We start from the raw sequence: 16,614 nt of genomic DNA, 5'->3' as shown, positions 1-16,614 counted from the left end.
AGTATTGTGTTTTCCTTTGTTTTATAATAAGTAAGAGTTCTTTTTGTTTTTTCATCCGATGGAGGACCTGACATTTTCAGTATCCAAGGTATGCGTGAGAAATGGTGATAGAGATACATTTCAAAGGTTCTAGATATTTTTCAGTGCTTGGATCCAGGGTCCAGCTCTCACATCCATATAGGAGAATGGGAAATATACAGCAGCGGATCATGCGGATTCATAGCAGCAGACTGAGATCTGACCTTACAAAGAAATTCTTCACGTAATGAATTGTTTCCTGGCCTGCCCAATTTGATTTTATTTCTCATTTGGAATCACATTGATCATTCAGCATGGTGTCCAAGTATTTGAAGGGGGACACTTGCTCTACTCTATGACCTTTCATTGTGAGATTTGCTCATATTGGCTGTTTAGAAAACACCATCATTTTGTTTTGGAAGGGTTATCATATAGGCCAAATTCCTCACTGCTGAACTAAGCAATTTATCATGAACTGAAGGGTGGGTAAATCATCTGCTATGACAACATTGTCATCTACATACCTGATCTTAATGACTTCCCCTTTTATCTCTTGATCCCATCATATTCTGTCAGCATTTCCTTAAAAATTGAATAAATGTTAAACAAAAGAGGTGACAATACATAACCCTGACAGACACCTTTTCTACCATAGTATGTTAATAATCTCAATTTATGGCAAAAGTTGATTTATTTTGTTTCTAAAACTAGTGATTCATATATTCTTATTTCCTAGTAGTAATAAAAATATCTTCAGTTGGTACAAGCATAATGAATAGCTACAGTGATTTGATTTTTTGTAGTTGGCATCATTTTGTGTGCTGTCTCTACTAATCTTTTCATTAATTGTTGTATGATTGTATTGTTCAAACTTGTGAAGTTATCAATGTAAAAATAATTGTTATTATCATCCTATGTGTCATTAATTCATTACAATAATATATTTAAGGAGGTAAAATATGATCATTTTATAATAATGTAATCACCTTGTTCTTTTCCAGAGAGCGTGATCTTAGAGTCATTCGACCGTTCGTGTACGTTAGAGAGAAGAATCTACGTCAGTTTGCTGAAAGCAGAAACCTTCCTATTATCCCAGAAAACTGCCCTGCTTGCTTCGAAGCTCCCAAGGTAATGCCAGAAGATTAGTTCTCCTTTCCTCCTGTAGAAAGTTGATGCTGGTGGTTTTGTAAGATTGGAAATAACATTTATTTTTTATTTTATTTTATTTTATGTTATTTTATTTTATTTTATAGCCTTCATATTGGATTTTTCAATTTTCTCTCAGTCCAGTACTTCTTCATTCTCTTGGATCTTTGCATTGTAGAATGTAAGTGCTTGTTTCAAAACCCAAGTGTCATGTTGTTCCAAGCTATCAGTGGAGAGATGGGGTGGAATGACTTAAGTAGACAAACAAACTTGATTGGAGATTTCAAAAGGAGGAGAGATCACAATATGAAGATAAATTTTGAACTCAAGGGGCCACATTGGGGCAGTGAAGCTGGCAAATGCTTGCTCTTCACCTAGAACAGATTTCCATGATCGTGCGAACGTAGTAGCAGTAATTTTGTCCCATGACTGCATGAAGTGCATCCAACAAACTGAAGTCCTTCCAAAATGTTGGAATATCATTGCCTTCCTCAACCAATTGCTGTAACAGAGATGACCTGTAGTTCTTCTTTAAAGCAACAATAACACCTTGGTCCACAGGTTGGAGAACAGAAGTTACATTAGGGGGAAGGTATTTCACATAAATATCACCTTCTTTAAGTTCACTTTTGTGTGGATGAGAAGGCGCATTGTCAATCAAGAGCACTGCTTTGATTGGCAGTGACTGCTTAACTAGGTAGGCCGTCACTTGTTTCACAAAATGATTGTAAAACCAATCCTTAAATATCTGTATGTCCATCCACGCTGCCTTTTGATGGTAGTACTGCAAAGGTACATTCTCTCGTTTAAAACAACAGGGTTTTCTGGATTTCCCTATCGCTAATAGTTTTAATTTATGATCACCACTTGCATTAGCACTCACCATAATGGTTATTCTTTCCTTGGATATTTAGCGGCCTGGGGCTTGCTGTTCTTGTTGCATCACTAATGTTTGGGACGGTAAACATTTCCAATACAACCCTGTTTCGTCTGCATTGTAAAGTTGTCTAAGGTCAAGCTGTTCTTTTTTCAATTAATGTTTAAAATTGCTGTGCAAACTTTTCAGCAGCACCCGTGTCTGCGCTGAGACGCTCTCTGTGAATAGCAATTTCTCGTATTCCGTAGTGTTTCTTAAATCGTGTAAGCCAGCCAGAAGATGCTTCAAAATTGCCTTCTAAGCCAAGAGCATTGTGAAAATGTTTTGCTTGCTCAGCACATATTGGGCCGGACACAGAAATACCTGATTGAAATAATAACATTAAGTTATTTATTAGACCACCTAATCAATACAAAATCGTCTTGGATGATTTACATAAATTTGTTAGCTAATAGTGGTACATGTTTCGCCCTCCCTGAAGGCATCATCAGCCATAGTCTTAACCTTAAATTAAAAATAAGCGTCTTAATAACATGTAGTAATGAAATGAATTTTAAAATCTTGAAGAGATTTGAAGTAAAATAACATTAAAAATAACAATGATGGTTTGAAAATACAATGTGATGAGATATAATAGTGGAAGTATTAACAAAATTAACATTAGAAGGCTGCTAAAATAAGTACAATGGATAAAACAACAGATTGTTATACAACAAGTAGTAAGATTGCATAAAAGTAAAGTTGATAGTCTGGCGGTTATAATTAGACGATGGCGAAAAATCGTATATAATCAAAGTAAAGAAGAGAGAATAAAAGTCAAAGTTAGTCGAGAGATCTGAAGTTAATCATGACCTTGAAGATAAAAGACGAAAGTCAGATGCATATGGTGAAGTTGTAGAACACGTTGAGGATATGAAGTTGGTGAATAGAAGTTGAAGAACAGTTTCAAATAGGATCACTATGGACCATCTCAAAATTTGAAGTGATGTTCAAATGTTGTAAATTGTGAGTTTGTAGATATTCTAGTTGAAAAAGCATATAAAAGTGGAATCATTTGACGGTGACAAAGATAGCTTGTAACATTATGAGTTAGAAGTATTTGCAACAGTAGACTTCTTGCTACGTGTGTTATCAAGTTATTATTACATGTAATGATATTTATTACATGTAACAGAAATACCTTCCGCTCGTTTTTTGATCAAACCACTGTATCATGACTTCGTGTAGATTTGCATAGTCCGATGTTCTCATTGATTTCCGGGACGATGAACGATCGCAATTAGCAGAAAATTTGATGAAGGTTTCCTTTTGCTTCTTCATATCTCTCACTGTTGTTTCACCCATACCAAACTCGCAGGATAACTTTTATGACGTCTCGCCTTTCTCCAGTCTTTCTATAATTTTCAGTTTTTCACTGACGGTTAACCTTTTATATTTCATTTTTTGACCACTCATATTAAACTCTTACTACTGACTTATTCAAAACTTCGAAAAGACCTCCACACTCCGTTCACACTTCTCAAGTACAGTAGCCTACAATACACTCACTGCCAGCACACCTACCCTTCACTTGGCTTACAGTTCAGCAACCTTGGGCTGTGGGGAAAGGGAGGGTAAATTCAGAGTGCATTCCTCTTTCATTGTCTCTGCTTCCAAGATTACGGTAATCTGTGCTGTGCCACGTGCAGCAACATGCTCGAATGTTTCCAAGTTCGCAGCATTCTGGCAGCAGTTTGCATATAGGCCTTCTTCTACATCGTAGAGAAACAAAGTCCAGTCTCCTTAAATATCAATGATTTCATCTCCACGCTTCGCATTAAAATTCTTTTAAACTAGGCAGAGATATTTTTATTCAACGTGATGATTAGTGGGTGTAAGAATTAATACTTTAAAAAATAACTCTCCAAGACCCGTGGATTAACCGCAAAGCAAATTATCCGCACGCTTATTATTGGGAGTGCACTGTATGTGCAATTTTGCCTTTTATTTTATTTTTATATACCATTTTAAAAATAACTGTACATAATATTGTACAATTAAGGAGATGCAAGGTTCTCAGTACTGGTTAGTGTCTCATTGTCAGTGTTAGAAAATACGATTACACTAGTATACGTGATAAAGACTAGGAACACAGGATGAATACAAAAGGCGAAAGGGATCCCAATGGGTCAGTAAAAGGCAATGGAAAGGAACAGGTGGGCTAACTTCATCCAAGTAGTTACTTCATCACAAATATAATTTTATGCAGAGTTCAGTGTAGCTCGTTGCTTGATTGGTTGTGTGTAGTAAGGTGGGCACTTCAGATTTTAATGCCTGCAAGTGAACATTATAACCACCACCATTTATACTTTTCTTTCTATTTCTATTTCTCTGTAGAGTAAAAAATAGCTTTTTCATTGTATATGTAGTAAAATTATTTTATTTTTATCTACTTAGGAGCGACACCGCAGCAAGCAGTTGTTAGCTCAACAAGAGATCCTATTCCCTAAGCTCTTCTGGAGCCTACGTTCGGCTTTGCATCCTCTCATCAGCTTCCGCCACACTGGAGAGGAGAGTCGAGCATATCTTCGTCATCGTAAGCATTCTCAGTGCCATGGTACTGCTGTTGCAGAGGATGACAGCACCGACACAGATGAAGAACCAGTTGTATAGATATTGTGTTTTTAAGATTGTGGACTGTGTAAGTTATGATGAGGGACAAAATCCCAGTGATGGTGTTATAGTTATAGCCATCACACTCAGAGTATTTAAGATTGAACTAAATCCAAAGACATTCGGCAGTTAATGATGAATCCAAAGAATGGATTTACTTTTGTGATAGTGAATTAAAGATCAGTGCTAGGAGAAAGCGATATGAGTAGGTTGATGCAACTCTGAAGGATTATATCATGAAAATTAATGTTCATGCAGAGAGTTAGCAAAAGCTGCCCTTTTTAAATAGTGCAATTCTAAGTCATATTCTTTAAATTTTTTTTTTTTTCAAGTCTTCCATGAGAAGTAAAAGCCCTTCATGAATATTATTTTTAGGCACATTCAGCCTAGAAGTGACGTCACCAATTGGAACAGTTTTTTCATTGCATTGGTGATACTCTGGTCAAAAGAAATACATTTAAGCTAATATTTTAAAATAAAGTATTTTTAAGACCACATACCACCCATATTGTCGGGAATACAAGTTATTTATAAAAGCACACTAAAATGTTACCCTACTGCAATTACAGTTGAGTCTGGAAAGTAGTGCAGTATTATTTCGTACTGATTAGGTATTGGTGTTGTCAGTGTTTCCGTGGACATTGTATAGTCTCTGAAGTTAGGAGTTTTATCAGACCAAGTCTGTAATTCTTGTAGGTGCTTAATAGGCCTATAGAATGAAACTGTGACTAAGCTTTGTGTGACTGAATGGCATATGAGGGATATGCATTTCTGACCAGCATGCTCTAGTTCATGTTCTTACTGTCCAAAACAGTTTGTTGTGATGTATTGATATCCAGCTTTAAAAAAAAATATATATATGGTGCTCAGGTGTATGATATGAAATATCAGACATGTACAGATATTGTAAATAGTTAAGAAAGCTAATATGTTAATTTTCTGTTATTTAGAAGAGTATAAATGGTTCATGAGAGGGATTTCTCTGCAGTGCTGGAAAGAATTAGGCTGTTTTCTAAGATCTTTAAAATGAGTATTTAAGAAGCAATTCTGCTGAGCTGTCTGTACTATTGAGACAATTTTCTTTATTTTTATTATTGGAAAATGTCTATTTAACTAGACTTAATGATAATAATTTCTGGAAGATAACCAAAACTTCATTGCAATAAATTACTTTTCTTCAAAATAATGGAACTGAGGGCATTCTTATGAGTGCACACTTCCTAGTTCAGGATTAGGAGAACAGAGATTGACCAGCGGAAAATACAACTCCCCATTGAGGACTCCACTTTTTACAAAGCTTATTATATATAAATATGAAAAATAGGAGCTTATTAATTGCAAGTTTAATTTTTTTAAAATTGAACATTGAAATTCTTTAGTATAATATTCAGGAGTCTATTAACATATCTTACATGTTCGAAACTCAAGTATTACAAAACAGTGCCATTCTATCTCAAAACAGTTGAGACTTTAGGCAAGGAACACTGGAAGTACATTTACAATATATTGCACTTGCCATCCTGCATTTTTATTTTTTATTAAAGGATATTTTTGTTATTACAGTGTAATCTTCCCAGCTGTAAGACATTGGTTGCATTTTTTAGTAGTACTGTATCTACATTTAACCCATGATACAGTAAGCCTTCTCGAGGCACTGGATGGTCTATATATGACCCCCCCTCCCTCCTAATGGAGTAGGCTAGTCTAGTTTTACTGCATAGTCTGCCTTTTGCAAGAAATGGGTCTGCACTTAGACTGCTCCATAGAACTTGCAAGTAATACATTACTGTTTCAATGGATCTTATAAAAACCCATACTTAATTCAGAACTATGTTATGTTTAAACCAGTCTAAACAGTATTCCTAAAAGTAAATATTGCATATACAAGGATGCTATTTAACCAAATGCATACTGTAATTTTATAAAGAAAGGAAGAATTTTCTTACAGTCTCTGTGATCATTTTATTCATGTCATATGGTTAGTACTCTTTGCTGCTCATCAGACTTACTGCATGAACATATATAAAATATTCATGACTTCATCCTTTTTTTCATAGTTTTATCATATGACCATACCTCTCTTTGTGATAGTTACATTTAATTGAATGATGAAAGATATGAATTTAGTATTTAGAGAAAATAAATTAGCACCAATGAAATAAGAATTAAGACAACTGCACTATTATAACAGTTTTAGAAAGCTTAAGTCTTGTAACCCTGATAATTTGGTTCATTTTCATACGTGTTTCACACGAAGCATCATTGAGTTGCTTTGCTTCCAGGAGGTGTTCCCGGACAACATGTGCACCTATTAAGCCCTCTTGAGTTAATGCTTAGTTCAATGTATATTGGCTTCAGTGATAAGTAATCCAGGGCAAAAAAATACTCCACATTCTTTTCATGCTAAATGTACTGTACATGTACGCACAGTTTTGTGCATCTGTATTGTAACACTGTTTGAAACTTTTATGTGAAATAGGCTGTGCTTCCTCCTTATACTTTTTGAATTACAGTTCATTTTTTTTGCACATGATGCATGAAAGGAAAGGCTGATTATGAAGGTAGCTGCCCTCTGTGGATTTGGTAAGAACTAAGACTTAAATTGCGTTGGGATTTTTAATCTACTGTAATTTTTGTTGTTTCATTGTTTAGATTGTGCATTTTGTTGACAATCTCCCTGAACAGAAGCACTTCTACAGAGGCACAATCTCTATATTAATTTAATGGATGTGAGATCAAAGACTTGAATGATGGTATTCTTTCAGATACAGTTAAGTGAAAGGTCAAATGTAGTTTAGGTAGCAGAGGTTTCGTCATTTGAGGTCATCTCCAGTTGCTTGGCGTGGTTCATGAACCTCTTTCATCTCTTCTTATTTTTAGCGTTTGTCCACTTTATCCTTCGGTGTATCCTGTTTGCTTCATCTATTTCCCACTTGGTTTAGTATTGTGTATATCTCACCCATATTTTTGCTATTCTCTCCTCCATTCTTTATTAAGACATTATCACTCTCATTCTAATCAGCACTTACTTAACTTCTCAATTATTTTCATTTTTCATTTCCTGCCATCTTTTTTTTTTTTTACGATGACATTTAATTCTGTACTTCCTATTTAAAAGAAGTAATCACCACCACCTGTTTTTTTGTTGTTGTTTCTAAATATCAGTCTACTACTACTTTTAATGTCTTCACACGACTTACAACAATTTTGATTATCAGGTTAATAAAATCTTATTCATTCTTTTCGAATGGAAATTGGATGTTTAACTTTTTTTAAATGAACATAATTTGTGAGCAGATTATAAAATTTATGAGAAAATTGGGAGATGGGAAAACATGTTGACTTCGACGTGTGTTTTCATTGCGTGGGTCGTATGGATGAAACTACTCACAAATTTGTGTGATGTCATCAGAGCTGCATGAGGCATGTAGACACTTTGAAGCGGAATCGTTGTTCTTCTCTGACGAATCTCATCTTGAAAAGCCAAGTAGGTTCTAATACATGAGTAAATACAGTATGTCACATTTGCATATACGAAACAGATTCTTAATAAATATAGGAAAGGTCATCATAAGTTATGATTTTCATTTCGATATTGACATATAATTAATATAATAGAATTTGAGGGATGATCAGATTCCCTTTGATTTAATTATTCTGCAAGAACGGATGATGACTCCAAGGGAGTCAAAACCGGTCTTCACTTAATAAAATTCAAATATTTTACATTCTGTTGAATGGTGGAACATTCCTCAAATCCTATTATATAGGGAAGGTCATGAGACATTCTTTGCCCTTAGGTTTCTCTACTGGTATACTTTTCGACACATAACAGAGATCATAGAATTGAAAGAGAATGCAGTAATTATCTCCCTTTGGCATTAGAGATCATCCTAAATTTTTTGTTTGACAATTTGTTTCCAACTGTTTGTCTAAAATGACATCTGTATTCCTCACAAAATTTTCTGTGTTGGTAACTGGTACATTACAGGTATGGTACAGTTTATAGTGTGTTCATTAATTATTCTGTTCTATTTCCATCTTTGACAGACTGATAATGGCAGTTTTCTCTATAGAAGTTATCAATGAAATATAAGACAAGTTTGAATTCTTCGATGGACAATATTATTGAAAGTGAATTTTTTAAGGGATAGATTTGCATTAAAAAATCAACATATGATAAAGTGAATAAGGGATGGATTGTTTCATACTTTACTGTTGTTTTTAAGTCTGCTGGAGTTTCGGAAAAATATTTACCCATAAAATTCGACTTTTTTCTGTTAGTCCTTCTCAAGGAATACCTTTGTTGAGATCTTTGTTCTTACATCCTTCACATTCTTTATACAATATAATATATTGTATATGGAGTAATCCTAAAAAGGAATTAGACATAATCGTGCAAACAGCTGATTGTGACATTCCTGAAATTGCTTCTCCTTCTATTCGAGACTAGTACTGCTTTCTTTGGAATGATGCATATAAGAAGTAATTGGAGGTATGTTGTAGGTTATTCATCGCATGAATTATCTTATTTTTATCGCAGATTTATGCATCATATTGATGTTGCTGTAATATGATGGTGTCGCAGGCATCACCATTAAATGGTACATATTCTGATGATTCACTGTTTTTAAAGATCTAACCTCTTTCCTTCTTAACTGAATATGCTATGTGTTTACAATGCTGTTAATTTTTTGTGTGGTTCTCCTTTACTTTGCAGAATATTTATGAGTCAGAAACATTTAAAGAAAATGACTGAAGCTATTTTGTTGATAAATATTTATATTTTTTCATGCTATAAAATGATGGGGAAAACACCTTTTAGATGACAAAATATCATATGGTGCTATATGCAAGATGGAAATACAGGCTTTAATAGCATATGCTGTGCTGAACAGCTTGGGATTCTGCAACCATTCATTCACCTTTATAAAATAGATGAGGTTGTAAAGACATATGGAGTAGAAATTCTGATCATCTAAATAAGTTGATTTACCATTACTACTCTGTCTTTCTATGCTTTTTTCATTATTTCATGATACCAGAATCGTAAGGAATATGAACCTTGGGTTAGAGTGACTAGATATTTTAACATTTCTATTGCATCTCTTTTCTCTCTTTCATAACTTTACCCAACAGTCTTAGCCGTAATTATGGTGCAGACTACTCTGCTTCCTTCAGGTCCTCCTTTTCTCTTTGATTTGTTATTTACCCATTGTCTCTGATATTTCGGTTAAAGAACAAGCCCCATGGTGATCCTTGACCTACCAAGTGACCACTGCTCAACCTGAACGCCTGCAGATTACTAGGCAACTCATAGTCAGTACATTGAATCGGCTCAGCTGTTACCCTTGACTTTATAGAATGAGAGATTAAATAAGGGTATTGAAATGACAGTAATGTTTAGTTAATCCCTCATTTGTATGGCAGTCATGATGCTGAAGCTCTTCCAGTTTCACTTATTTTGCCATGTATTTTCATGTGTGTTTGAATACTTTACATCGCACCGACACAGATAGGTCTTGTTAGTAGAAATAGTATATTTATTTATTTTAATTTTTTAGGCAACATAGGACTACTTGGTCAGGTTTATGGAGGTTTTTCTTCTTTTTGTCAGCCCAATACTGTTTCATCCTTTCTGAACGTAATTTTCTTTATACTTCTGGAATCACTCTTCCTATTCTCTGCTTGTTGAGATTTGTCTGTAGTCTAGTGTGTTTATCTTTCAATATTTTGAGTGTATTGGTTTTATATTTTAAATCTTCTACTGTAATATGCAACTCTCTCATGTCTTCTTTAAGCTCTGTGATCCATCTAATATTATTTTTACTCTTACTCTTGCATATTTTTTTAATTATTTTTCTGCTGATTCTATTTTCTGGTGACCATATTAGATGGCCTAAGAATGATATTCTTTTCTTTTTCATTGTGCTAGTCACAGGTTCTATTTCTTTATAAACTGTCTCATTGGAGGTTAGTCTCCAGACTCCGTTTACTTGATAATTTTTATTTAAACAGGTCCTCACTATTCTCCTTTCTAACTTGAGTACTCTATCTATTGCAACTGGGTTTGCTGTTTTCAATAATGTTTCACTTGCATATGTAATTTGTGGCTGGGTGACTGTTTTGTAGTGTTTCAATTTGGTTGCTATTGAGATGTATTCTTGGTAACATGCTGTGCTGTAACCAGTTTATCTATTCTATTTCGCCATGCTGGTTTCTCGTTCAGGTTATATGTGATTATTTCACCTATTTAAATTTTTCTACAATTTTTAATTCTTGGTCTCCCAGCTTAATTTTGTTTGCAAGCGGAAGTTGAGTAAGATAATTTCTGTTTTTTCAAATGAAATTTTCAAACCAATATTTTGAGCTATTTCCTGTAAAGATTTTACTTGTTGTTTTGTTTCCTGAATATCATTGGCCAGAAGAGCTAGATCATCAGCAAATCCTAGACAGTTCAAATGTATGTTATCCTTCTGGGTTCCAATTTTTATATTTTTCGAGTTGTTCTTGTACCATTCCCTCATAATGTACTCTAGAGCGCAGTTAAAAAGAAGAGGTGACAATCCGTCACCCTGTCTTAAACCAGTTGTTACCAAGAATGGTTCAGAAAGTTCTCCTCTGAACTTAATTTTAGAAATTGTATTAGTTAGAGTAAGTTCAATCAATTTAATTAGCTTTGGATGAAGTCCGAAATGTCTTAAAATGTTTAATAATGATGGTCTGTGGATGGAGTCATAGGCTTTCTTAAAATCTAGAAACATTACTGAAAGGGGCTTGTTTCATTTTCTGTAATATACCATGACTAGCTTCAAAGTTATTATTTGTTCAAAACAGCTTTTCCAAGGTCTGAAGCTTCCCTGGTATTCACCTAACTCTTGATCAAGTTGTTCTTTAATCCGATTATATAGTATCTTAGATAAAATCTTATACATGCAGTCAAGGATGGAACCTCTATAGTTGCCTGGATTACTTCTTTCACCTTTCTTATGAATTGAATTAATTATAGCTGTTGTCCATTGTTCTGGGAATTTTTCTGATATCCAAATTTTCTGTAATATCATATGGAGGGATGTCTGAGTTGCACTGCCAGCATATTTCCACATCTCTGCAAAAACCCAGTCTTCTCCACACGCTTTGTAGTTCTTCATTTCTTTAAGCACTGTTTCAACTTCTTTTGCTGTAGGTGGGTTTATATTTTCTGGTTTTGTTTTTATGCTTCTGCCATGATTTCTGCGTTTTCCTTATTGTTGTGCACTATTTTTCCATCTTTATTTTTCAACAATAATGTGGGAGGGTTGTATTTTTTCAGTTGTTTACCAAAGGCTTTGTAATAATCTGTAGAATTGGTTTTGTAATAATTTTCTTCAATAGAGTTTATTAAATCTTTGATATTTTCTCTTTATTCTTCTAATAGTTTGGGTGAATTCTTTTCTGACATTCTTGAGGTTCATGGCGTTTTCATCTGTTTTGTGGGCTTGAAATTTCAACCAAGCTTGATGTCTTTTTCATGCATTCTATCATAATCAGAGGTCCACCAGGCATGTCTTTTCCTTGAATTTAATGGAGCTAGATCTTCTGCATTTTGTTTAAGAATTGGTATTAGCTCATCTAAATTGTCTGTTAGTCTTGTAATTCCTGTTCTTTGCCAATACTGGGCATTCTGGATTAAGTGAAGAGGGTCGTATGTCCTTTTCTCTCCAACTCTATTTTGTCTTTTTCTTCTTAATGGAGTAAATTTAATCTTGATTCTAATTTAATGATCTGAACCAATGTCTTGGAATTGTGTTTTTGCTTGCCCCTAAATTAAGAAACAACACTGATCTTAGTAGTATGTTCTGTTTTACGTGTTGCATTTTTGTGGAGGTGTACTTAAGAATCACCATAGAAAAACAGTATATTTTTAATCATTCTCTTAGACAAAATAAGTGAAACGTGGAAAAGGTTATTGTAAGAGAAAGGCATATAGAGAATTTATTGTATTAAAAAGTGATACTACTACCATCTTCTTCTCTCAATTTCTTGGGGTTGGCAATTCGTGTGAATTCGGTCCAGTTTTATGGTTGGATACTTTCCTGATGCCAACTGTATGTGGAGGGATGACTGAAAGTAATACGTTTATCTTACCATATACTAGCATAATACTAGAGCTCACCTTGTGGTAAGAGTTGTCTTGTATACATTCTGCTGAACATTTCATCTTGATCTGCAACAATTCACCAGTCCAGTCCAGTTGTGAAGATTGTGGGTTTTTTCCTTTCTTGGGCATCATATCCTTTGTCCTTCAGGTTAATCTGTTTGCACTGGGAGCTTATATCTTAACTTGTGTATATATATATACTTAACAGTAATCTTTGACAGCATTGTAATACCCTTTTATATTATATTGAGAAGGAAAGGGCACCCATAGTATGAGTTTGTATCTTCAATTTTGTAATGCTGTGATGTCGGATGTATTTTAAGTACTGCATCTCTTGTACAAATGTGTGTTTGTGTTGTTGAATTACTCAAGACAGCTGTTGGTGATACAATCGATTATTTTTTCCTTTTCTTTTTTTTTTTATGACAGCTGTATCACTAGCTATCTGTGTTATTTTTTATGCATATTCTATTGATCTAGTATGTATGAGATGGAACATAAGTTTCAGTATTGGAATATTTGCGTACTTTGAGACATATTTTATATAAATAACATAATTTATTTTTAAAGATTTACTTTTCTTTAATAAGTGACTATGATTTTGACTCTGTGTTCCATTATAGCTGTACTTGAGTCCATCATATATTATGTTAATATCTCTTCATCACAGTGATTTTTATTAAGAGTAACAAGAATGAATGTGAAAATGCATTGAGCTTGAATTACTGTTACACATTCTTGTTACTTATTGGGCATGTTAGTTGTAAAATACATGAAATGTACAAAGATGTTCGAATGCCTTTGTAAACTTTGTGGAGATATTGTTTTTATTTTCAGAGCATTTGAGAAAAGATATTACATTTGTCAGAAAGAATAGAAATAAATATGTACCTATTACAATAAATATTGGTTTTCCTTTTGTATTAAATAATTTTTGAATCGTACAATGAAGGTTTTTGAATATGTTCTTAAAAAAAGGATTTGTGAGATCATCAAGCTTTCCTGAAACCAAGCTGGATTTGCGAAGAATTGTGGCACAACTGATGCAATCCATGTTGTACGGCTCTTTGTTGATAAACGTTGTAATAAGTACAAGCCAATCCATCTCGCTTTCCTGGGCCTTGAGAAGGCCTTTGCTTCTGATCTTGTACCACATGGCATTATATGGCTAGCACTGCGAGAGCATGGCATACTAGAATACCTTATCAATGGGGTGCAGCTACTCTATGAAGACATTCAGGCCGATGCAGAAACATCCAGTGGCTCTCCCCATCACTGTTAGCGTTCACAAAGTTTCAGTGCTGTCACCGCTTTTGTTCTTTCTAATGATGGCCACTGTAACAGCAGACCTGTACCATCCTTTATCATGGACTCTTTTCTACACTGACAGTGTCATGTTGACCTCTAAGACCCAGGTTGATCTGCAATGGCAAACCCGATACGGCTGCGCCTCAATAAAAAGAAGACCGATTATATGACATCAGATTCACAAGCATTCAGAACCATTCCAGTAGATGGTGAGGACCTGCTGCGAGTAACAAGATTCAAATGTCTTGTTGCCTCCACAATCGCTGATAATGTCAGACTTCAACAACAATAAAGGTGTTTTAATTTGTTCCACCTATTCAGTACTTTTATTTTCACTTATAGTGGTTACATAAATAGACTCTTAGTTAAATGGGACATGTTTCGCCCTCAATTAAGGGCATCTTCAGCCTAAAAACAATCATCAAGAATACAACTAATATTAAAAGTGAAAGCTAAAAGTTTAGCCAGTTATTAAAATTCAGAACATAAAAATGTGAAAAATGATACAATATATAAAGATGCTAATGGAAAACTGTCTATGATTAAACTATAATCTTGTTGGAGACTAAAACTTCTTCCATTAAAATTCTAATTAAAAACAGTTCATTTAAAATATTAGTGGAAAACCAAAGTGGTAATAATATAAAGCCAATGACATGAGGGCGTGAACACAAGCATAAGCATGATTGTCATAAATACAATCTTTCCAAGGCCGCTGATGAAATTCGTCAGCATAAAGTGAGACAGAAGCATCCGTTGAAAAATTGTAAGTGGTCCTTAGCACCGGTAGGTAATGTTGAACTGTAAATTTTCAATACGGACCTAAAATGAGGTTTATAACATGTAATGTCAGACTTGTCGAAGACATCAATGCAAGTATAACTGCAGCCTGGAATGTCTCCCAATCATTACTTTCTCAGACGCTCTTCAGCAATCCATTGTGGGCAGTATGATTTAGTTTTGGGACTGAGGTTGCTGATGTGTGTCCATTCTGGTCTCTGAACACTGGTACTCTTCTACTCAGCCTACAGTCCAATGTCCTAGTCATCCCTTTGTGCTTTCATCCAGGCATCGCACTTCCAATTTCCTTCGAACTCCACAGTGGTCCTTCGGCAGAGACTTCGTGTTCGCTCTCCCTCTTGGAGCAGAACTTGCAGTCTTCTGGACAAGGCTTTCAGGACAGAGCATTGGTATTGGAATGAAGATGACCCTTGTGATGTTCAAACACTCAGTTGTACTGCTGCAGTCTCTCCAGCTATCGTGAAAGTTGTCCTTCCGTATTCTTGAAATTTAGAAGCTGCCTGAGTGATGCATGGTCATTCCTGATGTGGAATTCTTGGCCATATAGGTACTTATGGAAATGCTTGATGGTCTTCACAATGGCCAGCAGTTCTTTTTGGGTGACATAGTAATTACTTGCCGACTTGAAGAGGACCTTACTGCAGTATGCCACTTTCCTCTCTTTGTCGTCAAAAACTTGAGACAGGACGCCCCCCCCAATGCCAAATTCACTGATGTCCATGTTGAGCACAAACTTTGCTCCAGCTCTGGGATATGCCAATACCTGTGCTATACACAGGGGGTCGAAAGCTTTCGGGCATTCCTCTGTCCAGATAAATTGGTTGTTCTCCATAAGGCGATGTTGGCAAATCCTCTGACAAATAAACGGTAGTAGGTGCAGAGGCCCAGGAAACTTCGAAGCTGGGACTTGTCTTTGGGTACTGGCCACTTCCTCACCGCCATGGTTTTCTGTGGATAAGTCCAGACTCCTTTCTCAGAGACGATATGACTGAAGTACTGTATTTCCTTTCTGAAGAGTTGGCATTTCTTCAGGCTCAGGTGGGCTGCTCTCAGTTTTACAAAGATCTCCCTCAAGTACTTGAGGTGTTCCTCGAAGGTGCTTTCTAGAACGATGGCTTCATCCAGGTAGATCAAGCACTTCTTCCAGTGCAGTCCTCTCAGCACAATATCTATCGGCCTCTCAAAAGTTGCTGGGCTGTTGGACAACCCGAATGGCATGACCTTACACTGCCAGAGACCATGTCCAACCAAGAATGCGGTCTTCAGGATGAATGTCCATCTGCCAGTAACCACTCTTCCGATCCAGCATAGAGAACCACTTCGATCCTGATATTGTATCCAGTGATGTCGGGCCATGGCAAAATGGTGATGGAATTCTCCATGGAGTGGAGGATAGTGAAGCACTGGGTTCTTGTAGCTGTCTTTTTTTCATGACGTCATTCACTCTTTTGTAGTTGACAGAGAGATGCATAAAGCCATCCTTCTTCACTAACACTACCAGGAGCACCAAGGACTTGCTGAGGATTCTGTTACTTGCTGCTCCTTCATTTCTTCGAGCATGTGATCCACTTCCTGTTCCTTGGCAAGCAGAATTCGTCGAAACAGAGCCTTGATCAGTATGCTCTCACCCACATCAATCTGATGTTGTAGAAGCTTTATCGGATCAAATTCA

General features: G+C 35.5%; 1 protein-coding gene across 1 annotated transcript in view; it reads left to right on the top strand.

Moving 5' to 3' along the window:
- Positions 1 to 5,545, top strand: part of LOC136866693 (uncharacterized) — a 145,150-nt gene extending 139,605 nt beyond the window's left edge. The window contains exons 16-17 of the mRNA XM_068226810.1: positions 1,020 to 1,146; positions 4,478 to 5,545. Of these exons, the coding sequence (XP_068082911.1) occupies positions 1,020 to 1,146; positions 4,478 to 4,693 (343 nt within the window). The 3' untranslated portion in view covers positions 4,694 to 5,545. The remainder of the gene's footprint in view (positions 1 to 1,019; positions 1,147 to 4,477) is intronic.
- The last annotated feature ends 11,069 nt before the right edge of the window (positions 5,546 to 16,614 follow it).

This window comes from Anabrus simplex, chromosome 3 (assembly GCF_040414725.1).
Source record: "Anabrus simplex isolate iqAnaSimp1 chromosome 3, ASM4041472v1, whole genome shotgun sequence".
NCBI lineage: Eukaryota > Metazoa > Arthropoda > Insecta > Orthoptera > Tettigoniidae > Anabrus > Anabrus simplex.
This window is presented reverse-complemented; position numbering and strand designations above follow the sequence as displayed.